Source organism: Phyllostomus hastatus, unplaced genomic scaffold (genome assembly GCF_019186645.2).
Source record: "Phyllostomus hastatus isolate PE091 unplaced genomic scaffold, TTU_PhHast_1.1 phas_contig_86, whole genome shotgun sequence".
NCBI lineage: Eukaryota > Metazoa > Chordata > Mammalia > Chiroptera > Phyllostomidae > Phyllostomus > Phyllostomus hastatus.
This window is the reverse complement of record NW_025333977.1, coordinates 23130387-23156270: the sequence shown is the minus strand read 5'-3', so window position 1 is coordinate 23156270 and position 25884 is coordinate 23130387. Positions and strand designations below refer to the sequence as shown.

Genomic DNA, 25884 nt, shown 5'->3' with positions numbered 1-25884 from the left:
GCTGGGGAAGTGGAACAAAGATGAAGGTAGGTAGTGTTCATTTTGTTTTGGAGTGAAAAATGCAGTATGTGAAAGTAATCTCCTAACTCCAGTGAGAGCTCACCTGGGACTAACAAGCAAAACACTCCCTCACCTGAGAAACAAGTCCAGGAATTCACCTCGGAAAAAACTGACTTTCAGGTTTTATTAAATTAGTTGAAGTTTAACCCAAACCCAAACTTGAGAAGTCTTCTCTTGCCTAAAGTAATATGCTAACCTGGAAATTCAAATAAGATATGCAGGACAATTTTTTTGTTTGTTTTTTTACACACATTGCATATCGGTTTCTGAAATGTTAAGGTGTGCAATCTAAGTATAAGGGAAATGGAACTTTGCTTTCCAATTAGGAAGTGATGTAACTCTGAGAATGTCTGGGAAGACTAATATAAACAATCTCTTCAAGTGTCCAGGAGCCTGCAGTGCCCATCGATACACTGATGGTACTGATTAAATGAATCAAATGAAGAATATTCTTTGTAAGTTTTTATTAAAAAATCTACTCTTAATATATCTACTGTCCAGTTCTAGATGCTAGATATATTCCCGCTTCAGATTATAACCTGCCACAATGCACTTGACACACACACTGAAATTTCTGACACCACCTGTACTAAAAGAAGAATGACTTTTAAAACTGACCCTTCTCAACTGGGGAAGGGGACTCCTGTTCCCAGTTAGCCATCCTAGCGCTCAGGACACCTGGAGTACAGAGGGGGGTGGGCAGGGAGGACAGCGTCCCCCTCCCATGAAGGGCTGGGGAAAGGAGTGGCTTAAGAAACAAAACACGGGCTTTTTACAATACACCCCCACCCCCAATCTAATATCTATCTAATCATCTAACTAAAGAAGAGAAAAATATGCAAGAAGAGAATAATTATCAGCTGACTGCTGGAGGAATTTAAAACAGTAGCGTTAACACAGGAAACCTCTTTCTGGGGAAACGTGTGTTCAGAGTGCAGCCTCCTGGAAGGCAGCCTGAGCTGGCTCAGGTTCAGCCCCTGCTGCAGCCTCGCGGCTCCTCCTGGCCACTCCCAGGATTCTCGGAGGCCCTTCTGTTTCCACCCTTAGGCTTGCTTTTTTTTCGTGCCCTGCCTTGACAGGGGAAAAAAGACCTTAAATATCTCCCACACTGCCTAAATGAAAATGCTAGGTTCCCACAGACACTCCTACCTCTAATCTGGTCAAAACCCACTTTCCAGCTCCCTTCCTTCCTCCCAAACATCAGCAACAGGATTAACTGAGTGCTTACTTACGATGGGTCAAGTCCCACATGAAGTGCCTGAAATCTTATCTAAAACACACATAACTCTATTAGATAGTTAAAGTTATCATCCCTGTTTTGCAGACCAGAAAACTGAGGCACAGAAGGTTTCGAAGGTCACCGAGACAGTAAGTGAGGGGTGCAGGATTGAAGTGAAGGCCGTCTGACTCCACTGTGCTACTTCTGAACTCCACAGAATAGGTCTCCTAATAAAGCCCACCTCATCTTGTTAGGATGAAATGATTCATGATTCACTTCTTGACAGGCTAATGCAGTGGTTGACATAGAGTAAGGACTCAATAAATGTTATTTTCATCCCCATTTTACCAAGCAAAAAGAGCATAAATGAGCATAACAAACAAATCTACCTTTAGTTGTTTGCCAGCTCAGTATGAGTCAGACATATAATGAGGCTGCCAAAAAAAGTAATGTTAGGCAACCTTACTAACTGTTCCACTTGGAAAACAAGTAAGGTGACAGCCTTGCTCTTCTCTGAGCCAGCCAGCCAGCACCACTTCTGGTGGTCTGGGCACAACTCATAGAGAGGCCATCAAGACTCGGTTGGTTGGAGCACTGTTCTGTAAACCAAAGGGTTGTGGGTTCGATTCCTGTTCAGGGCACATGTTTGGGTTGCAGGTTTGGTCCCTAGTCAGGGCATGTGTGGGAGGCAACCAGTTGATGTTTCTTTCTCTCTCTCTCTCTCTCTCTCTCTCTCTCTCTCTCTCTCAAATCAGTAATAGCATGTCCTCAGGTGAAGACTAATAAATAAGTAGGCCATCAAGAAACAGAACTCACCCAAACAGGAGCATGGAGGAGGTTACAGAAAACCTGCACTAGTCAAGACAGATGGGAAAGCAGTGAGGATGGTTAGGTAGGAAATAGCTGCCTTTATGAGGTAACGATGACTAGGTACCCCTGGGAACCATAAAACCACAGCCTATAGGAGCGGGGCTCAGACTTCAGGAGGTTGCAGAAGTACTCCAGGTGCTTCTCATAAAATGAACGTTTAGGAGTCAATGCTCTTGGCCAGAGGCTCTCAAACTGTAGCATGCCCCCAAGTCTCCTGCAGGGCTACTTAGAACACAGAGCGTCTGGCTGCACCTCAGTTTCTGATTCAGCAGGTCTAGAGTAGGGCCTGATAATTTGCATATCGTTAAGTTTCTGGGTGATGCTGGTGTTGCTGGCTCAGGATCCACAGTTTGAGAATCGTTGCTCTAGAGGAAGGCCCAGGATCAACTGTGAAAAGTTTAGACAGAGCGAGGTTTCAACATGATAGGGTTGTTCACAAGCAGAAAGGACTGCCTGCAGGAACCACTGCCCCCAAAGTGAAGATGCTGAAGCTGGGGCACTGGGAATGGGCGACACCACGTGATCGGGTCTCAGTCAGCTTGCAAAGACTGTGACTCTGTGGCTGGATGCACATGAAGGCAAGCACACCTGTTACTAATAACGTCTTTCTCCTCCTCCAACCAAAACACAAGCTCAATTTCAAACTCAATTCTAAGCTTAAGAGTAATGCCTTTAAAAATAGCAGTTAATTCCAAATAGGGTGTCAGTAAGCCAATGATTTTTTTTTTTAAATCCTCACCCAAGGGAATGTCCACTGGACTTTAGAGAGAGAGGAAGAGGGAAGGGAGAGAGGGGGAGGGGAGGAAAGGTGAGAGACACTAATGCGAGAGAGGAACATCAGCCTCCCATACTCACCCTGAATGAGGACTGAGAACCCACAACCTGGGTATGTGCCCTGACCAAGAATCAACCAGGGACCCCTTGGTGCATAGGGTGGCCTCCAGCCAACTGGGCCGCACTGGCCAGGGCGAGCCAATGTGTATTTTTGCAAGCACCAATGGAGAAGTGATGGATCTATTAAAATACCTTTTTTGCATCAGGTTTGCTAGAGAGGTGAACTTTTCTGTCCCCACAATACAGGGAAAAAACAAAACAAAACAAAACAAAACAAAACTCAGTGTGAGAACAATTTGTAACTACTGAAAGTTAAAAAAAAAAATCAAACCAAAGAAACAAGTCCTTTACCGAAGCCCCATAGCCTGCTTAAGATGTTTTATTCCACGTTTTTATCTAGAACATCATGATCTGTTCATTTATATTTTAACAAATTTATGGGTCAGAAAAGGGTGAGGTAAAAAGTTGATTGGACCAAAATTACATCCTTGGTTCCTTAAAATACTCATTTTATATTTCACTATAAGCGCTGCAGTTGTGTTTCTGAAACAAAAGAACAGGAGCGAGGCTGACCAGAGCCCCGCTATGGGGTGCCCCATTACGTACTATAGAGACTAGTATGAAGTTGGGTTGGGATGATCTCAAATGTGGGTATTCATCTTAGTGCCTTAAATATGAAACATCCAATTGCTTGACTGACTGACCAGCAAAGACTTAGGCTATATCTTTTCCTTGGGGGACTGAGGGGGTGGGGTGGGGAGAACACAACATACGACTAGAGCCAAAAGTTTGACTTTTCTAAAACTATTCAACTTCATGCAATGTCTAAAATGATGTCATCCAAGCTATCCAGTCAAGGTGAGAGCTCACAGCCTCCCAAGTGTGACTTTCCACATTCAGCTTAATATATTAGCCTTGCATATTAATGCTAAATAGAGTCTTGAGGTATTAATCTATGTTCATTCTGTCATAGTCCCTACGTTACTAAACCATTTCATCTTCTCCATAACAGAACTTTTTCTGAGAAACTTCTTTAACAAGTGGAAGATATTTCATAATTTTCCCCGCACCTGGCATTGTATCACAACGCAAAGACTCCCTACATCAGTCCCTTCGTCCGAGCTACAGGTGTCCTTCAGAAGTCATCAGACTGTGTGCTGACTAGTACAGGTCAGCATTCCGCCAGTATCATCCTATTACAAACCTTAATGTTTATAACCACTGAAGCCACCTCTAAGGTAGGCGCAAGGTCAGGAAGAGGTGGAACTCCTGGGCTAGCACCCAGCCCTAAAAGCCCTTTCATGATGCCTGATCCGAGTGTCAGAGCACCGGCCCAAGGACCTGAGCCCACTCTAAGATAGACAGGGCATGAATCGGAGTGGTCACAAAGCTTTTCTGCGAGTCCCTAAACCAGTGTGCTTCTTCACAGGTTTCTGGCCTCATGAAGGATTAAAGTCAAGCAATATTCTGGACATCTGGTCTCTTAAAAACAGCTGGGGGGGCGACACTGACTTGGTCATTTCCCCCCAGAGATAAACCTCACCGACAGGTTTCCTTAGAGCATCACCATGGGGGAAATTCCCTGAGGCCCTTCAAGGTCTGGGTTTAATCATTTCCTCAGCACCTGAGTGACAGGAGTAGTCCACTCTGGACACAATGGGCACTGAGAGGGCATTAGCACACCAGAGCGGAGGCTGCTGCTCTAAGACTGACTTAAAAGGTCAAGACTGAAGGGCTGCCCTTGGCCTGACCTGTCACTCTGTTTCTAATTCCAATCCCGCTGGGAACCACCCTGACCATTCCGCGCCGGGGACTTCCTCTCTGAAATGTCAACAGGCCTGTGTACACAGCGTTACTTTCAGCGTGGGGCGGATGTCACAGTAACCCACTGTCTCAGGCTGCTGTTTCAGTGTCCCCAGCTCTGAGTGCTCTCAGGGCAAGAACATCATTCGCCACTGTTTCCCAGACCCGCGGTGTAAAGTGCGGTACTCGAAAGAGAGTCCTTAAAATAAAACAGCCTGTCATTGTTTTGAAAAGCAAAATGAATATGCTTATAGGAATTATTCACAAGAGATTTGGTAAGAAAGAAAAAGAAGAGTAGAGACAATAAGATCTGGCAGAATGGAACTTTTGTATTTTACAACTGATTAGCTGCCTCTTTCTTCAGCTTCTGGAAATAAAAAGGTAGTGTAGCAGAGTCCTGAACTAGAAACACTGCAGAAAAAAATGAGTGAAATGATGAATCCTTTTCTTCACTCCCCGACCCACCCTAAGAAGGACTGGCTTTGTTTGACGGTGACCTTGATGATGACGAAAACTAGGATGCGTGTCTACTGGGAGCTTGCTCTCTATTGCTGCACTGTACATAAACATTTGACATTAATTTCTTTACTCCTCACAATATGCTTATGAGGTGAGTAGTCTTCACCTCCTCATTTATGGAAGAAACTGAGGCACATCGAGGTTCTGGAATTGGCCTAAAGGCACAGCTGATGACCCGAATCTGTGCTCATTTTCGCAACCTGACACAGGGAGGTGCCCCGATAGGGCACACTTGTATAACCGCGGATGGGTCCTGCCCTCCTCAGAAGCTAACCATGAACTTTTTGTTTAGAGTGAGTTATGCCAACGTGGAGACAGAGCTAAGTGATTAGAAAATTTACGAGGCCAGGTAGGTGTGTGAGAAGAGGGAGGAGAGGAGGCTGGCTCCCAGACAGGAGCCCCGGGGAAAAGAAAGTACGTGGCTGTTAACCGAGTTTTACTCCACGTATGTTCTTTATCCTTTCCTGGAAGCTTGTGAAGTCCTGAGTAAAGCTGTATCACAAATTCTTTGTAACACTGTGTCTGCATTTAGGAAATCAGGAAGACAGCGGAGCCCTGCCTCAGAGGTGGGCAAGCACACGTGCAGGAGAGAGCGTGTCCACAGAGGGGCATGAGTAACAGTGAAAGTGCAAAGAAAGCAGTAAAAATGCAAAGAAAAGTGGTTACCAAGAGACCAAGAGGGAGCAACTGATTTAAAGTGAAGGGTGAAACTGTGAATTTGTAATGGACTCATAAACTATAAAGCAATGGAAGTGTTAAAGCTATATTTGCATTTAGTAATCTTAAATATATTAAGAATGTAATATTTAGAATACTTAGAATTCTAGTTAGAATTTACTCATTTGCCCTTAAGAACTCAGAGGGTCTGTAGGTCCAGTACTGATGTACCCGTAGAGCTTGATTTCCCCTCGCCTGCACTCACCGGTACGTTGTTTCTGGAAGAAGGTCTCTCAGAACGTGGGTGGTGGTGTTGCCCACAGGGATGCAAGTATCTCCAAGATCAATATTGTAAGCAAGGATTTCAGATCCATTATTGCACGGCTCTTCCCAGTTCAGTACAAGGCACACAGAAGGTGAATCGGGGTGGGCACTGAGGGTCTCCTCCTCCAGGACACAGAGAGTGGAGACAGGGTCGGGGGCAGACGCTGGCGTCTGGCAAAGGACAAGCTCACTGTACGGTCCTGCTCCAGCTTGATTGACAGCCTAGGAAACAATAGCAAGAAAAGTCCATATCACCCCATTGTACCTTCCAAAGCTTCCATGTTGGGTGCTGGTAAATAAATGATATATGATTAATTTCTAGAAATTAGGTAGAAATAAATACTAGAAAATGCTCAATTTAACTGAATAAACACTTTCCAAAAAATGCCAATTACATCTTTTCTGTTAAGCAAAAGATAATAACATCACCCACATCTCCTTTTATGAAAATTAATTTAAAATTACTCCTTTATATTTGTATGGCCCATTTCAGGTTATATGCTGTCTTATGTGACCCTCACAATAAGCATCCGAGGCACTATTCTTACCTGCCTTTCACAGATATATAGGCAAAGCTGGGCCTGGAATTCTGTAAATCTGACTTTCCACTCCAGTGCTGCCCTGGGAGAGCAACAGAACTTTGCTAAAGGTCTCTACTATTTTCCATGCGATTGATAAACTCGTATCTGAAGTCAATTCTCAGCCTTTTCTGATTTTACCCGAGAGCAATAACTGAGCCCTTCCTCACTCACTGCTCTTTCAGACACTTATTCATTTGGTCTCCAGGACCCAGACTCCTGTGTTTACTAACCTGCGTTGCTTCTCAGTCACCTATGCAGGTTGCTACTCATCCCCCAGGTTTCTCAACGGTGAAGGGCCCAGGGCTCAGGCCTTGGACAGCTCTGCTTTTCTGGTCAAACTCAGAGACCTCACGTTGTCTCAGGGGACAAGTACCATTTATATCCCACTTTCAAATTTACTTGTGTAGCCTGCGCCTCTGCCTTAAATGCCAGCCTAATGTTTCCAACTGCCGTTTGGGCATCTCCACTTGAATGTGAACTAGGTCTCTCAAACCCCAGTATCCACAGAGCTCCTCATCTCCACGCCACCACAGCTCCTGTAGTTGTCCCCAGCCTTCAGCTTGTTCAAGTCACATCCCTGAGGCATCACCGGTCATCCCTCTTCCTCTCATACCCAGGCCACCAGCACATGCTGTACCACTCTAGTCTAGTCACACTCTCTCCCATCTGGTCACTGGAATGGCCTCCTAACTGGTATCTGTGTCAGTCCTCACCCCACACTCTACATTTACAACAGTGTTACTACTTAAAAACTACTTAAATCCCTTCAATAGCTTCCAACCATATTCAGAATAAATTGTGAAGTCCTCACAACAGCCTACAGGACACTGGCTGATCTGCTCCTCATTACCATCACCATTCTCACTTCCAACACCTACTACCCTCCCCCTCCATTCCTTTTCCTCGCTATTCCTCAGGTACACCAAGTTTGTTCCCACCTCAGGGCCTTTGCACCTGCTACCCCTTCTGTCCAGAAAGCCTTTCCCCCAGACTTCTGCATAGCTTGCTCGATTATATCCTTCAGGCTTTCAAGTGTTGCCTTTTCAGTGAATGCTCTCTAAACAACAAATTTAAACTTGCAGTTACCACCCTCCCTCGGCCCCTTTGATTTTGCTCATTTCCTATGTCCCGGCTTTGCCTTATGTCATCACAACATTTATCAGCAACGTAGTATATATCTTTCATTTAATGATTCCTCTGATTAAAATGTAAGTTCCATAAGAGCAAGGCTACCTTTGGTGCACTGTTGCATCCCAAACAACTACAATTGTACCTGACACAGAAATATGTGCTCAGTAAACATTACGAGAAACATTTTTTTCTTTATGAAGAGAAAAACATTGGACAGTCTTGTTACAAAAGTGAATATACTCTGAAACTTAGTTTCCATGTACTTCAGAGGAGAGCTTATGAGAACAATTACAAAACTTAGCAAAAGTCTGAGATCTTAAATCAAAGGTTCAAAACAAGACTTATAATACGTGTATATTACTGTTAATTTCAAAGAAGTAAGCTAAAAGTATTCATTGGCTATCAAATCACTTTTGAAACTCTACTAAAATATTTAAAAATTTTAATGTTACAATTTCTCTTAAGATTGTGTTTAGAGATTTCATTTTGGGGCACGAGTCTATCACAGGGCCAGGAGAGTAAGACAGAGCAGAGCGGATGCTCACAGCAGCAAAGGCCCCATGCCACCACAGGAGAGAAGGAAAGAACATGCTTTCCGAGCTGGAGCCTTGACCGCATCTTGGTCACTCTATGACTAAGTGTGCGATCTGAGGCAAACCAGTGTCTCTGCGCCTGTGTCCCAGATATAACATGGGGACAACACACCCAGTTCATGGGACGATTATAAAACTTAAACTGAGTGACACGTAAAGTCTGGGTGGTGTGTCAGGCCAACAGTCGGCGCTTCGTGTCTTTCCCTCCCATCGGGGAGGCCAGGAACAAGATGGCGCATTTCATACTTAAAAAAACCCAAAAATTTTATTTTAAACTAATTTTGGGCTAATGAAAAAGCTGCAATAATAGTACAAGAAATTTCTGTATCTCTCATACCTTACTTTCCCTAATATTACACCTTACAAAACCAGAACAATGATCAAAACAAGAAAATTAACATTGGTACGACTGTACTAACTACATACAGACGTGATTAAAATCTTAGCAACTTCTCCAGCAATGTTCTTTTTGTATTCTAGGACCCCACTTTCTTTTATTAGCTTCATTCTTTAGAAAATGCTTTCTTGACTCATACCATCTATTATTACTAGTTTTCAAAGGAAACAATTCAGAAGAAACTTTTACCAAATAAAACTATGCTTATAATAAAGAATATACCCCATGTAAACAGAATTACTTTGGCACTCATTAATTCAAATATTCCTAAGAAAGAGTATAAAAATTTAAAAATTGTTCAGCAAACAAGCAATGTTTCACCCAATTTTTATATAACACAGTATAGGTATTACAGTGACTTAATTTTTAAGGGATCAAGTATTCAAAAAGGATGTTTGGGTTTTAACCTGGTTTTGTAGTAATGTCAAATGAAAATAATTCATATTTGGTCCACAGTTAGCAAGAAATAAATACAGACTGAGCAGATCCTTTTTCTTGCAGTAGTTCATTAGCAGAGCAATGGTGGCCTTGAAAGGACTACCCCCTTCACGAGGTCTGACTCATTTTATGACAAAGACATATTTGAAAGTATTTGCTACCTCTGACTATGAAGACAGGGAGGCACGATCACTATGCAGGCTCTGCTCTTACCAATGTATCTTTTAAAATGCAGTTTGGGGACGTCAGTGGTAACCAACAACATAGACTCTGACAGGAAAAAAGTAGTAGAAGGACATTTGAAAGGCAGACCAAAAATCAAAAAGCAGAGTGGCATGAAATTCTTTCCTGTGGTGACAGAGAGTTCTTTATTTATATCCTGTCTTGTTCCAAAAACAGGAGAGTGGCACATAATTTAGCCTTTTCCCAGTGACTCAGCATCGCTGTTATGAAGGTCGGATAATGCGCTGTGACCCTGACTCACTCGTAAAGGGTTAATTATGTATGACCCAGGTACTCCATTCAGGAAGGAAGGTGTATAATACAAGAGTGTATTCAGAAATGTTTATGATAAAACAGGACTCAGAACTTAATAGAAAAGCTTCAATTGATCTGGAAAATGAACTTGTGAAGGGAATGTTTTCCCCAAAGACGCCAGAGACAATAATGTTGATGGATTTGTAATAAGCAATTTGATCTGTGACTTAAATCAGATGGACACCTAAATCTGGCTGCTTTGCTTCTTTATCTGAGATATTTAAATCTAAATGTGTGTGAGGACAGAATTCTTCAAGGCCAAGAAAGACATCTGACCAGCCTTCATCTTTCTCCCCCCAGATCATCCTGATCAGCTTTTGATTTTGGTTGCAAGCAGTGTTCAAGCAATGTTACTGAACCAATGCACAAAAGCCCGTTTTCTCAGGGCAATAAAAACATCATTCATGCAAATCAATAAAATCAAAGTAAACCCATGGCTATTGTTACAATTAGGGGTTAGGCGGGGAGCCAACCGTTCTTGACGTTGTTCTGTGTGGCCTCACAGGTGGGAGCTGAAGATAACCAGCCTTGTTAATGAACGGTCACTGACAAGTGGGAGATGGGTCATGCGATCTGATACAGACTAGTCCACACTACTCCGATGTTTGCTTTAGGCTCCATTTAACAGCTGGCATATAAAATTACTGTCTTTGCCAGTTCTGAGTGGCTTTCCCACTGAAATGTACATCTCCAAGAAATTCAGACAGAAGACTTTTCCTAAGGAGCTGTGACCCTTTGTCTTGGACTCAGTCATTTACTCAGGGAACTGATAAACAAGAAAGATGCAAGGGTAGTGAGAAGCAGACAAGAATCTGGTTTTGTTCTTATATTTCAGGACCTCCTAGAGTAGGAGACATTAATTGTGAAATTTATTTTTAGTTAAAAGACTCTTTTTTTCTCCTACTATGCCTCTTGGTAGCTTCCATCGTGACTCTTGGAGTAGGTTTCCAAGGGCCTTCCAAGGAACTGCAGTGTTTATGAGGAATGTCTGAGTGATGCCACCGACCTGCAGTCGACAGCAATACTGTGCAGCGGGCAACAGGTCCCTTATCGCAAAGCCCGTGTCTGTGCCGTGGTAGATGGCTTCCAGGGATTCTTCGTCCTCTCCCCATTCCAGCCTGTACTCTGAGATGTCAGCACCAGAGCTTTCAGGACTCTGGAAAGCAGAAATTCGTAACGTTAATTTCATTGAGAAGAAAATTCTGAGTTATCTGTGGTCACTCAAGCAAATTAAAAGAGTGACATACCCCAGGATATTTCAAATACATACAAAAGAAAGGCATGAAAGAGATACTCAACTTCCTCTCAGCTCTGACCAGTGGTAAAATTTCCACAACCTGAAATGCTATAAACAAATGTCAACAAAGATCAACATGTAAAAATCACCTAGAAGTGAATTTCGGCTTTGAAGAGGTTCCTCCTAACTTGCATTTATTTGGGAGCAGGTAAAGTCCAAGAGACAGAGAGTGACGCGGAACCCGTGTCTGACTCACCTCCCAGCTCACTAGGACACATCCGTCAGGAGTGAAGGAAACACACGGCGCTCTGCACTGTCCAGGAGGCCCGGCCGCAGTGGTGATTTCTGAGACGTCGGAGTAGGGACCATACTGAAAGAGAACAACGCCCACATGCTTGTACGCATGTGTTTGTGCACACCCGTGTATGTGTTCGTGCACGTATGCATGTACAAGCTTATAACCAAATAAGGATTAGGCTAATACCATCATCAATACAACTGATTAAAAAATAACCTAATGGGGTTTTCACTTTCAATTAAACATGTGTATAAGTTTTTCCTACATATATTCCTGAGCGGTAAATGTCTATTATATATGTGCCTTCATTTTATTCAAAAGAAGTAGGAAGTTGGTTTACCAAACATTTCCCTTTACTGGGACACTAGAAACAAAGCCAGGCTGATTCCTGACACAACAGGCTTTGTGCTTTAATGTTGCTTCTGAGGAACATTAAGTCGGGTACACACTGCAGTCTAATTCCTCATATAGAAACATCTACTGGAAATAGTTGCTTACAAAACTCGAAGTATTTCTTCTAGTTATGGGTGTTTTCCATTTTGAACACTGATGCTCCTGTTACCGTTTGCTCAGCATGTCCCTTCCATCTCGCTATTTGCAGGCTGACACTGTCCCCCTCCCTCTACGTCACCAGCGGTGACCGCAGTCTCAGAGCCAGCCGGCGCTGGAGACTCATCCCATCCTGAGAGAACAGGAGTCACTCATTTTAACATTGGAATGTCTGACACTCCAAAGACTTGAGGCAAAGAGTAAAATAAAACAATTTGCAGGCTAAGCACATGACTATATTTTTCAAAATGGGAAAAAAGATACATTTTTAAAACCCACACATTAAAAAAAACTCAAAATCTCTCACATTTTTCCAATACAACTTGCAAATATACTGGGTATGGTTGGGGGGTCAAGAGTGGGAGAGAAGCTTTCTGAAATGGACATGGTGACTAAAAGTCAACTACATGGTTAATTTCCAACAGAACAGGAGTACACCACAGCTAAAACTAGTTTTCGTATCATTAACTGATTAAAGATGAGAGTGAGTGAAACTCAAATCAGTCGAGTTGCACATTCATCTTTGTTACGGCAGAGACGCCATGGAAGGCCAACGGGGAGAAGAGCAAAGACAGAAGTAAAACGGATCCTGAAGCACCTGTGATCACCACCCTCCCGCCTCTCTCCACTTATACAAGTCTGGGTGTCAGGCTTCTCGTGTTCTCATCGATACGTTTCCCTGTAGAGTGCCACTTTGCTGAAGTAGTTTAAGTTGGGCTGTGTCTGAAATGCTTTCCTAATGGGGAATGAGAAGAACTCCAGCTGCTGTTTAGAAGCCTGAGACCTGCCCTCAGACCACAGGTTTTCACCGTCAGTTGTGGCGAACACAAAATGGTCTAAAGCGCGCTTCCCTTTGAGACGGTTTGTACGGGACTACCGAGAACAAGAAAAAGCTACTGCTAGTGGGCTTTCTTATTTTGAAATTTTTCATCAATTAATTTCATGTGTTTATTTGCACAGAACTCATCTAAACAAATCACTAGCACTTTTGGGGGATGTTAGTGGCAATGTGTTCTACTGACACCCTTCTGCCTGCTTTTATGTTTATGCCCATCTTTGCCACACCAGCAACACCCCAACCGAGCCACCTGACCAGGGCGACAGCAGTTTGGTTTTAAAACTGACTTAAGACTTCGCTGGATAATTTAGACAATATGCAAAAGGAATATTATTGTATATACTACTTTTAATTTCTCATAACTGATTAATAGAGGCAATAGAGCAAATAGGAAACTATTTTTAAAACTAATAATAAATAAATGCATCTAATAAATGCATCTAAAGGGTGAGGCTCTTATTAATCTTAAATTCTGTCTTAACAGAATGATATGAGGACATGGCAACAAAATTTCCAATGCTGGGAACATGAAATCACAAGATATTAAGTCAGAAAGACGATTTTATATGCACATCTTTAATGGTGGTCCAGGTTGGCTAGATACTGCCGAGGATTTCAGGAGGGTAGAAGCTGAATGCTAAAACCTTCTACTCACCCCTCCGTCGTTCAAAGCCCTCACTCTGAAACGATACACAGTTCCGGGCAGCAGGTTGCCGACCGTGCACTCAAGATCTGGCCCGTGGTACACCTCTGATGCCACATCCTCGGGTTCTGTCATCTCCACACTGTACTCGGAGACCTCGCAGCCACTCTCAGAGGCGGGGACATCTAGGAATGAAGAAAGTCTCACATCGCATCCTTTTCGTGCTTCCAGTTGACAAAAATCATATCGGACTTTCCACATGGTTTGCAAAACATCATGTAGGTGGCCCCTCCTCGGTAGCTTTCTTACAAAAGAACCCTCCCCCGAAAAATAAGAGATACAAAAGAAAAAGTTTCTGAGTGATGTTACCGATACTTTCCAAAGCAAGTACATTTAAGTACATTCATTATGTTAATAAAATAATGTCGTAAACAGTAGAACCATTAGGCAAATTTCTTGACCTTCTAAGGGAAGGGAAGAAACAGAAGAAAATCTTTTTTTGACATCAAAACAAAGGCCACATTAAATCAAGATACACGATCTAAAGTTGGCATGACGTTTTATATTTTAGACATAAATGGTGGGAAAAAATAGCCTGACAGATTTCTGCAGGTTTGTATTTGCAATTTTGCTGTATTTGCTATAAACTGCTGATACAAGAAATGCGAATATAGCTTGAATCAAAACAGGACCCACACGTGACAAAGCAGCAAAGATGAGGAGGAATTAGATGTTACCTCATTTCTTCGTTTATCTCTAAATTGAGCACAACTTTTTTTTTAAACGAATGAAGTTGAAATAATTCCTGAAAAAGACTGGCTGCTCTGAAACACTTTCTGGAAAAGCGCCCTCTGAAGGGCAGGGGGTGAACCACGCATGTGGTGCCATCAGGAAGAGGAGGGCGAACAACAGCGAGCAGAATACAATCCTGAGCCAACATACAGTAAAAAGAGTATGGACACTTTTCAACAGAAGAAAAACAAAAACAAAAACAAAAAATGGTTTTCAGAAGGAAGACTTCCAAGTTAATTTCAAAGCATTAAGTCTTAAACTTGATCTCCAATTGTCCAAACTGTCCACGTCCATGTGAAGATCGGTTCACTCACCCCACTCTAAGTGGACTTCTTTGTGCTTTGGTCTACCCAACACCCTCGGAGGTCGACACTGACCTGGTGCAATGCTTAGTGTGCGAACAGGGAGGCTTTCAGAACACTGCAGGAGAAACACCAGAGAGAACCATCTCTTAGTTACTGCAAATTTATTAGACCTCTACATACCAGGCAAATTCCACCCACATCTGTAAATGCTACCAAAAAGGCACTACACATTGCATGTGTACACATGATTTTCTGTGCAGTGAGATCTTCATGTGTGTGTTTTAAGTGTGAACATATATTGTGTATGGCACCGGTAAAAATGACTATTTTTGAAGTCAGATTTGTAGACAGGAGTGCCACATATCCTAAGCACACAGTTATTTTCCTTTAAACCCAAATTAGAAAGACCCTTCATGAGGACAAAAGAGGACACAAAACAACAGCTGGATGAAAATTTTAAATGGTGCCATAAATGGCCAACCGTCCACATACAGAGCAGAAAAGCAAATAAAGTCAGTATTAATCAACCGAGTCTGACATTAGCCAGCAGGTCTATTAATGCAAAAATAAGTAGGCCTTCTTTTGCAGGAACTGGTAATGTGGAAGCTAAACCCTTTCTGAGACAGGAGAGAACAAGGCAGAGCTATGCAGCTCAAGCAAACTCATTCTTCTTCCTGAGAAGCCGTGTGGAGAGGCACTCTACATGCTGAGCAGCAGCGCAGCCCCTGTGAGCCTTGGGTGGGTAGGGTCTCCTGCATTGGAGGTGCCCGCGGATAATCTGTGCCTGTGGTGTGGAGACACCCCACACCCTGGGAGGCACAGGGAGTGCTGCCTAAGAATGGTCTAACTGGGCCTCCTCACCAGGAGTCCTGTGTGTCTGTGGGCCATCGAACCACAGTGCGGAGGGCAGGGAGAGAACTAACACAGGACAACCCTGGAGGCGGGTTGACTGGCAAAATTGAGACCCAAATGGCAGGTATTCTCTTAAAAAAAAATCAACCCAGCACAAGGCTACAAAGGACCACCTCTCAGTCTGTCTCTCTCGATATTAATGGTTTCAAACCACAGTATCAAGTATCTCTACAGTCAAAATGTCTTTTTACCATCTTGTCCTTCACTTTCTGAATTAAGTTACAGCCATTTAGACAACAACTATCTCACTTCCAGAGCACTTCTTGTGGCTTTGTTAGGTTATTTTGAGCCTTTGAGAATGCCGTGTGGTTGAAACCAAGGCTCTCAGCGCACGAACCGGCTGGTCAGAGGTCACATGAAGAGCATAAAACAAGAAACCTGCAGACGCTGTGCTGGGCGGTGCACGTGCTGCCTTTCAGCTCAGGCGTCACAGAAGTGCATGGTTTCTATAGCAACTTTCCAGCAGATGGCAGTAAAGGTCCTTGAGGAAGGTGTGTCTCATGTTTTCACAAAAATTGCCGGATGTGTTAACACTGGAGCTGTACAGGACGTCTTTCATTCTGACCCATTTCTGTGCTTTCCTATCGCTGCAATAACTGAGGTCCCCCTTATTTCGCTAACACAAACTCCAGGCAACACTCAGTTTTCAACGGTCTCATGGGATCACAACAATACCTTGTAAAAAAATAACTAAGTGACAAATGTACCTGAAAATGTCACAATTCAGTTGAGAATCATCTGGGCTTATCTTTTATGTCCTCTAAAGCACAATTCAAAAAAGTGATACATTTTTACATAGCAATTATATCCTGATGTCATTGATGGGCTGTCTGAAGTTGACCAAAGACGTTCACAGAAATCCGTACCAGACCACCACCGACCTGACTGTGCCCACCAGTACTGATGCAGCATGCCCGCAGTTTGTACAAAGTGCCTGGCTTCAAGTGGGCGAACGTGTGTTCTGTTGCTGATCCGCTGTAGGCCACTTCCCACTGGCCTGCTGCAAAACAAGACTCGTGCATGAGTGTGTGCCTTTGGTAAAAGTGCAAATAATCAGCAACAACTAATTAAAAAATAAAAGCTTTAAGTGGTTTCCATGAAAACCAGCATCACCTATTCTCTCTCTCTTTTTTTTAATGGCCAAAGGGCTCTCTTTTCATTTCCTTTACAAAGTTAAATGTTAAAATAACATGGAGTCATTCTTAATACTAGGTCCTGCTGGCTAGACTACGAAATATCACCATCATTACATTTTCTGACTTCGAGCGGTTTAGATGCTGGGAACCGCACAGATCTGTGGCTGGCACATGGGAGTGGTGAAAGGAGACAGGGCCGTGTCAGGAGAGCTGTGATGTGGTCCCGGTGCAGGGAAGCCTCTCTGACCAGCTGGGCATGGGGAAGGCCGCTCAGGCATGAGGTTTCTGGTCAGTCTGCTGAAGAGTTTCTCCCTGCTTTTATCTGCCTGGAGGTTGCAGGGAGGGAAACTGAATGAAAACGTCCCGTTACAGACTGAGTCCTTTGGGTAAAGGCCTGCTATCTTCACCGAGCCCCACTTTAAAGACAAAAATGCCTAGGAGTGTAACAAAGAGGAAACACTCAGTATGTGACCCAGTTATCTGACCCTTCTCGGGGTTAAGGACAGCAATGAGGGCCACTGGAGCAGCCTGGGTGCCTGATGAAGCTGCTTCGACCCACTGCCTGCCTCACCAACCTGAGCTGCTGGGGTGGCTCTTCCTCCTGTCTTGCTCTCACTGATGCTACATTTCTGGTTAACTGTTTTACAAAAGCATTTTAACTCCATGAAGTTGCTGTAGGGAAAATGTTTCTGTCCTACTCTGTGTTATTTTACTAAAGTAACTTCCATGAATTACCACAGTTGCTTATTCAGTTAGATTTACAATTAAGTTACATGCAGGAAGGCCACAGGGGAAGGGAAAACATTAAAGATAGTTATCCTGACAATGCTGATTAGGAAACCTGTACTGACAAGCTGAATGGGAATAAGGACCACTAAAAAGTTTCAAGTATCACTCTATGCAGTGACAAAACTGTTGACTTTAAGTAGAGAATGACACCTACTTTTGAATTGTCATCAGTGGTCAAGAGCCATGACAATTTGAACTACACTTCAGTTTTCATAGTAAGCCACTGCACACACACACATGCCTCGTCTTATAAGGGTGGGTGTTCTAATGTAGAGAATATGACTTTGTACTGACAACAGCTGTGCCCATCTCAAAGCATTCTCATGTTTCTAGCTTAAAATAGGGCCCGATTAACAGGAAAACCAAAGCACTCCAGGTGGTTTCTGTGGTACAGAATAAAGGGCTGGCCACACACCTGGATTGCTGGTTTGTAAAAGTTACTGTTGACTCCTTTTTTTTGCAGTATGTGGGGCTCCTATGCAGGGATCACTTTTGATTGACAGTGAATACAATGATTATTAGAAGAGTGAGATAAATCATTTTTAAAGTTCTGGTGACTATACCTTTAAAAAAAGCTTAATGAACTTTATTAGAAAGACCTAAGAATTTTTAAAAAGGCGTTATCTGAGGAACCTGATACACAACCTTGTCCCATTTTGGTCCACATAGTATGACAACTAAAGAGTAAACAATCTAACTCAGAAATCACAACAAAGATGAAAAGAACATTTTCTAACTTGTTATAAAAGTCTGACACTTGTCACTAGCCTACAGCAATACTGTATTTTGTTTGCCATCATTGTACATGCGAATTTGTAGGCTACCAAACTTGTCTGCTGTTCCCACCTTATCTTTCCTGCTGATTGCTTCTGACCCTCACTCTGCTTATAAGAATGTCCAGAGAAAGTGTGCCAAAGGAGGGGGGAAGAACTCTGAAGGGCCCTTTGAAGGCAACTGCGCGGCTGATGTGGCCCCCGGTGAAAATGAGTTTGACACCCCTGCATTAGAAGGAATGCTTGCCCACTATTACTATACAGATGTTTCTCATATGAGAAAATAGGGCTTGCTTTGGAATTGAATAAAAGCATTTCCAAAAACTTTACCTTCAGAATTTCCATCAGTGATCTCCAGCAAGTACTTGAGTATTTCTGAACCACCATTGTCCTTTGGAGGATCTGGAAAGTAAGCAAATGCTATGTTAATTATGAAAAGACATTGATTTTTATTGGTAAATATCATTGAAACCCATAAAATCATTTAGTATTATACTGCCTTAATTCTGTATTTAACCAAAAGGCACAATTAATATTATTTCAGGAAATTTCTTTCTTGTCAAACAAAAGAAACAAACAAAAACACCAAGACACCTTAAATGCTATCAGATTATTCAGAGTTCTTAGAGCTAGAAATGGAAAAGAACATTTACTGAGTGAAACACGAGCAAAACTCAAAATAGGAATCGATTTTTCTAAGACTTATGTTAATACATTTACTTTGAGAATTCTGAAACCTGCTCTTTCATAGTGATTTTTATATAAGATGAAATATTTATGTATTTCTTTTTATTTCACTTATATTATCACTGGCCAGATTCTTTTGAGAGATGGATGATGAAAGAGAAGTGAAACATTTATTGACAAAATAAACAAAACGTCAGAATATAATAAATCTGTACCACCACAGCCTGCTATTAATCAAACTTTATTTCCCAAGTGAGACTAATACAAAACCAGAGTTATGGACCAATGAGTACATACACTAAAGACGTGGTTTGAGGAAGAGGTTCTGGCTTATGACCAGAGCCCTGCGACACTCTGGGTATTTAGTCCTCTCCTAACTGCGTGTAACTTTTCTCTTCTGAGCAGAAACATATCTTGCATTGTAATTTTGTAAGACTACGCAGAATTTACCTCTGCTATCAGTCAGCCACCTCTGTATTTTAGATGTACTCTCAGATTACTCACATAAAGACTCAGAAACTTTATTTCCCTTCTCCTTTAACCTGCGATTTCCATTAATGCATACAGACTTCAGTAATAGATATTTAAAACAACAAAGTTAAATATTACAGCATATGGCTAATGAAAGTAAATATACGGTGTTAACAGAACTTTCTAAGATTTTCTGAGGACAAAAAAGCTTTACGGTCTGGCAAAAAGCACACCTAAATTTTTACAGTTTCTCTTAATCATATTGATCTTCCAGGGAAATACATACCCTAATAATTCTGTCTCAAAATTATTAGGTGATTTGAAACAGTTATATGTCTCAGTGGTTGGTTTCCAACAATGATTCAATAATATCTTAAATTCCCTTTATATTACTTGGGCTGCCACATAAAATCTTATTTTAAATTCTATTTTTTTTAACCTTTTAGATAACTAGTATTATTATGACATTAGTGATAATTATATACATATCATAAAAGCTTTACATGTAATTGCAAATGTTTATCAATATCCTAATGGCATTCATGTCCTTGAAATAAGAGAAGCAGCAGAGGTGAGCCACAGTATCATTCTACCTGATGCCCCAACCACTACACAAGGAACTTAATAGGAAAAATGCCTGAAGTTGAAGACCTCTGGCTGGTCATTTACAAATTACAACAAAATCTAAAGTGTTCCTAATTCATTTTAATGCGAACATTGTGCATGTCAAAATTTACTCGTGATGGCATACCTAAATTTTGAAATTTACTTCAATATTAACTGTATAAAACAAATTTTTACATTAAATATGACTGCTTTCTTAAGGGCAAGCTATTGAAGAATGAAATATATACTCAGAGATTACTACATTCAAATCAATAATACATTAAAAATATAGGAAAACCATGTAATACAGGAAAATCAGAAAGTATGGTATGCTTTCAAAATTGTCCATTGTACTAATTTGTGGAGTTCTCTGGATGTTTCTCATCTGCTTTTTCCAAATGTGTAAAACCCCCATAAGTACTGTAATACTGCCCTTTTAATTTTTATTTTGGTTTGTCACTACTGAAATTAATACATTTAAAAAATCTGTCCAAAAAGAAGCAACAGCAGCAAACATACCCCACTTGACACTAAAGCCGTGCGATGTAACTGGGCCTTTAATGAGGGGTCTTGTAGGTGGTCCAGGCCTGTCGGGACTCGTCGTACAAACCAAGACTTCACTGGGACAGCTTTTCCCTTCCAGGTTAGAAGCAGTCAGCTACACCACAACCGAGAGAATATTAACATGCTTGAGATACCAGCCATCAAGTCAGTGGTGGTTTTTTAACATGGCAAGATCAAGGCATCCATAAAGTCACACAGGCACATACACACATTTTCTCTCTCAATCTCAAACTACTACTTTCTAAGCATTTATGAAGTACTTATTTTCTGTAGAGTTGGCTATTAACAATGAAAAATAGAATAAGGTGGGTTTTAGCTGCCATTTTACTCTTTCAAGAAGACACAAAGCAATGCCGGTTACTACCACCACATTCTTAGTTTCTGTGAGAGGAAAACACGGAGGGGGAGGAAGCGGACAGGAACCACCTCACCTGTGTGAGAGCAGTGCAACGCCACCTTGTGGAGGAATGCTAGCAGTATAGCCATGTTCTCACGGCCAGGATCAAATAGCAAGGGTTCCTTAAAATCTCAGAAACTGACATTTTCCTCAAATAATCACAACTTTCACTTGATAATTTGACAGCTGTGTACTGAGTGACTACTACCCGCCCAGTTAACACCACCTGACCCCCAAATTACAGAAGGGAGGGTGGGATCTTCTCTCTCCAAAACACACGCTGTCACAATGGAGAGCAAGCACCGTGCGCAGGGGCAGTGAACAGTCTGCAGCAGCCTGGTTCTCTCTCTCTTAGTGGTTGCAAAGCACTGGTTTTGGCTACAACATAAAATCCTACATTGGCATTAATGGTGGTTGTTAACAACCAAAGCAAAAGCCTAAGTGGGGAGGGAGTGGGTAAAGAAAAATAGAAACAGTTGAGAAAAAAAATGAGCAGAAGCGCAAAGGAAAATGGAGAGTAGCAGAAAAACCGGGTTAAAAGGAGAACGAGTGGAGAGGAGGGTGTGGCGTGCAGGTGAGAGACACGCACACTGAGCGTCTGGTGTGGGTCTTCCCGGCAGGGCCGTGTGGCCGTGCTGTGAAGCAATTTATTACAGCACATTACGACAGTTTTCTCTCTCAAAAGTAGGTTTCTCTCTCAAAATTAGTTTGGTGTGCATATTATAATGTTTTTTTTTAAATGTAAATGCAGTGAATTAAAAAAAAATTTTGACCTGTAGCATCAATTTAAAATAGTAAATGGGTAAAACAAAAACCAGCTTCTTTTTTAAGCAGTTCAGGTATCAAAATGACTGACTCACCCTGAATTTATACTGTGTGCTTCTTTTGAGATTTTTCACAGTACAGGTTAAATCCTCTCCAGTGTATTTTGGGTGGAAAAGGTTATCCTGAAAGGGCAAAGCCAGAAAGAAACATCAGTACCATAAAACCTGGACATTACACACCGGTGCATGTAGGGTTTTTATGTGGCCTCTTTCCGCCATCGCCAGTAGGCCAGAGGTCTGGCAGCTATTGCAAAGGTGTCCGAAGTGTTGGTGCTGAGGACAGCACTCCAGCTTTAGGTAAAAATTAAACACTATCACACTGTAATTTCTCCTGGGTCTGTTCAACTTTATCGTAAGGCTAATACTATTTTCAATGAGAACAATGCTCTCGGAGAGAATGTAAAAATTTGCTTTGCAATAGATGCCACCATATGCTTTCTTTAAGAGCAAACTTTCCCTGGTTACTCAATAAGCATTTTAAACAAAGAACTTAACCACCAAATGGTAGTTGTTACAAAGCAGTACGTACGTTAAAAAATTATTTAAATGTTGTCCTGAAAAAAACCCCTTGTGCTGAGGTCTTCGCTGCCAAGTTGCAATGTGCTGCACAATAAACTGGCTGAGATTTCTGACCACACAGTGTCCTCTTCTGGCCAAGGAAGAAAGGACAGCTTGGATGGGGAAGGAATAAATATCCCACTAAAAGCCGAATGTACAAAATTCATTCAATGTGACTATCATCCACCCATCCAATATCACTGAGACCTTCTCCGCACCAGGCCCTCTTTTCTAGGCCCCAGGGGCTCAAGTACTGCCCAAGGACAGGCCAGAGCAACTAACGTGCCAGCTGGAGAAAGTGACTAAAACAAAACAAAGCCTATATATAAACATGAAGCATATCACACGGCACTAAGTGCTGTAACAAAAAATTAAGCTGGGTAAAAGGACAGAATGGTGGACCCAGTAAGGTGCTGTTCTTTATAGCTGCACAGGTTAAATAAGGCAGTCATGGGTGGCTCTTTACACATGGGTGACTCTGTTACAATTAAAAATTTAATTCCTTGAGCCCACAGCCATATTTTAAATGCTCAACAGTCATGTGGCAATAGACACTACCTTATTGGTCAGCACAAACTATTGAACATTTTTATCATGGAAAGCTGGATTAGACAGCATTGCTTTACAGGCCAGGAAAGGGCTCTCCAAAGAGGTGACGTGTGAGAAGACACCTCAAGGAAATGAGGGAAGAGAGTCACAGCTATCTGAAAGGGCATTCTAGCCACAAGGCTTAGGCCCTGCGAAGGCCCTTGGGGCAGGGCTGCCTGGCGTGCCCCTTGGCGTGCCCCCTGAGACTACAGTAGCAGGAACAAAGGGCTGTGGGCATCAGGGGAGTGCAGGCCTTCCCTCTGGAAGGCAGAGGGCAGCACTGAGATGGGAAGGGTTTTGAGCCCAGCACTGACAGGATCACCCAGGCTTCCTGTGGAGGGCTGAGTCTAGTATAGTCAGGGTGAAGGGGGCAGAAATACTTCAGACGCCATCACAGTAATCCAGAGGTGAGACTGGTGGCTTGTGAAAGAGGCATTGCCCTGGAGGTGTTGAGAAATAGTGATTTTTCTGAATAACTCCTGAAGGAAGATTTAAAAGGATTTGCTGACTGATTATACATGGAGTCAAGGATGACTGGGAGGGTTTTCGGTTCCCCACGAGAGAGGATGGAGATGCCACGCACTGAGATGGGAAAGACTGTGGGAAGGACAGGTTGCTGCTGGTGGTGGTGGCTGTAGTGGATGACGTTAAGGGTTTGGTTTTGAATTTGTGTAGCTACTCGACTTTCATGGGGTCCTGTAGTTATGCCATACTGACTTACAGAGAACACATGCAAGGGTGTAAGATCAGCAAAACTTACATTTTCATCCTCCTGGATTTCCAAGGTGTAGGTGACCGCTTCCTCAGGTGAACAGCCTTCTGGTTTATTCCACTGCAGCGTGACCCAGGTGACCCCAGCTCGAACAAGCCTTGGTGCGGAGGGCATCTGAGGAATGTTTCCTAGTGTGTAGTATACCACCTCTTGGCTGTAACTACTGTAGAGAAATAAACGCAGGAGCGCACAGGTTTAGGGGCACGTGAAGAGCCTCAGTACTTTCAGTGGGAGAGGACAGGACTGCCTACTGCACAGGCTGCTTGGGTGGGAAAGTCTGGGGCCTAGCGCTTCAGCAAGCAAAGGAAGGCGTTTTGAGATACTTCTGATCACAACTTTTATTTGCCAATGTCCCCCTTCAGTCTTCTGCTTAAAAAGCACAATGCATTACAGGACAAAATATAAGAACTTATTTTCCCCCAAAAGCACCCCACAGAAAGCACAATTTAGTGCCATGTCTACCAAGCTATGAGCCACAGCTACCAAGGAGTCTTTGACTCAGTGTGAACATAAATAATGTCTGTTGATAAAATAAATGTTTTACAAATACACACAGTGCTACTTTTCAGAAGTCTGTGGGTATTTTCCCATCATTTACAAATTCTTCAACCATGGAAGCCTTTATCGTTATCACTCTTTAACCAGTGAACCCTAAAACTGCAACAGCTATCATGGGTGGAGACGGAGACTCAAAAAAAGGTGGAGACCAGTGATGTGCTGAACCTTTAGGATTTTCAATAAGCAGTGATGAAAAGACTTTTCCTTTAATCATGAGTTATCAAGGAAGTACACTTGAAAGACAGTCACTCAAAGCATCTGCAACCACCGACGATTTGCTGCACACTTGCTCTTGTCTTCCTCCTGCAGCCTCTGAGCTGTGGTGGCCTGGCAGTTCATATTTTCTCCCCTCCTGTAAGAATCCAACCTCAGCTGGACGACAGTGGCTGGCCCTGCACCCCTTTCTTTGTATCAGGAAATACACAATTGGAAAAAGTAACAGAATGAGTAGTTCACTAACATGATGAAAGAAAAAGGCCAAGGGACCTGAAAAAAAAATGCGGCTGCAAGAGGGATTCCTTTCAGTATCTGCACTTGTTACCTTCATCTTGGTTCTCAGAGAGGCGCCTCCCGGGGCCTTTGCATTATAGCTTGCAAGAATGCAAAGGGGCCACCCAGTGGCATTATCACCTCAGAAGTGGCCTTCTTCCCTCTGACTAAGATTCCTCCTCGAAAAGCCTTAAATCGGTTCAGTGTGGAGGCAGCAGTGTCCTCATGCCTTCCGGAAGCAGGGGAGGAAGACGCGTAATGACCACACACATGAGGACAAGGAAACGCCATACCTGGTACCGATGTCATTCCGGGCGGCCAGCCTGAATGTGTACCCCATTGCTGGACAAAGCTTTGTCAACTTGCAATGCTTCTGGCTCCCAAAGAAGCACTGCCTGAAACCACTGTTTCTTTTTCCCTAAGAGAAAAGTGAAACAAGACACATGAGTTTTTTTAAAAAAAAAAACATAAAAAAATGAAGGAACGTTTTGAATAACTGTTTAACGTCCTAGTTTGGATGAACTAAACCAAGAGCAGGAAAGCTTCTAGCAAAGTGTTTTTAGTTGCACATAAAAATGCTCTCAATGAAATGTCATCCTTAGCATAAAGGCACTTCAGGAAATTCTGTACCTGAGATGACTAATGCTCTGTATCTGTGATACTTCTAAGGTGGCTTCGGTTAACAAAATAAAAAGGCCCTCTCAGGCATATGACAATACCCAATTTCTCAAATCTTCCTCACTCAGGTTGGTCGCACTGCCCAGTCCGACCAACTGAGAGGAAGTCTGCTGCCCTGGAGGGACCGCCAGGGTGGGAAATGCACGGTGCTCCCCAGCGTCTGCCCAGCAGCCGAGGGGGTCCTCCCCAGCAGCCGAGAGCTGTCTACCCAGCCTGACCTGCCACAGAAAGCCTCCCAGTCTCCTGTCCTGTCTTGCCTCAGCCACCAATCTCCCCACTTGCACATTCCGGTGATGGTGGGCGATTTGCTCACTGATCCCTAAATATTGGTCACATGCCTTTGAATCATCTCGTCCACATCTGCTGTTCTCATAACAGTGCTTTGGACAATCTGGGAGCTCAATCAATGCTTGCAGAGGTGAAATGAATAGCTGATAAGCACTTGGAACATTGGCTG

General features: G+C 42.7%; 1 protein-coding gene across 2 annotated transcripts in view; it reads right to left on the bottom strand.

Moving 5' to 3' along the window:
• The window catches only part of FNDC3B (fibronectin type III domain containing 3B), a 316784-nt gene that overhangs the window by 34567 nt on the left and 256333 nt on the right, over positions 1-25884 (bottom strand). For both annotated transcript variants that reach the window (XM_045851135.1, XM_045851136.1), the window contains exons 12-22: positions 25043-25167; positions 23691-23865; positions 21821-21907; positions 20519-20657; positions 18566-18637; positions 16419-16537; positions 14635-14740; positions 13541-13713; positions 11457-11570; positions 10970-11119; positions 6228-6508 (exon numbers count right to left, since the gene is read on the bottom strand). In XM_045851135.1, the coding sequence (XP_045707091.1) occupies positions 6228-6508; positions 10970-11119; positions 11457-11570; positions 13541-13713; positions 14635-14740; positions 16419-16537; positions 18566-18637; positions 20519-20657; positions 21821-21907; positions 23691-23865; positions 25043-25167 (1541 nt within the window). The remainder of the gene's footprint in view (positions 1-6227; positions 6509-10969; positions 11120-11456; positions 11571-13540; positions 13714-14634; positions 14741-16418; positions 16538-18565; positions 18638-20518; positions 20658-21820; positions 21908-23690; positions 23866-25042; positions 25168-25884) is intronic.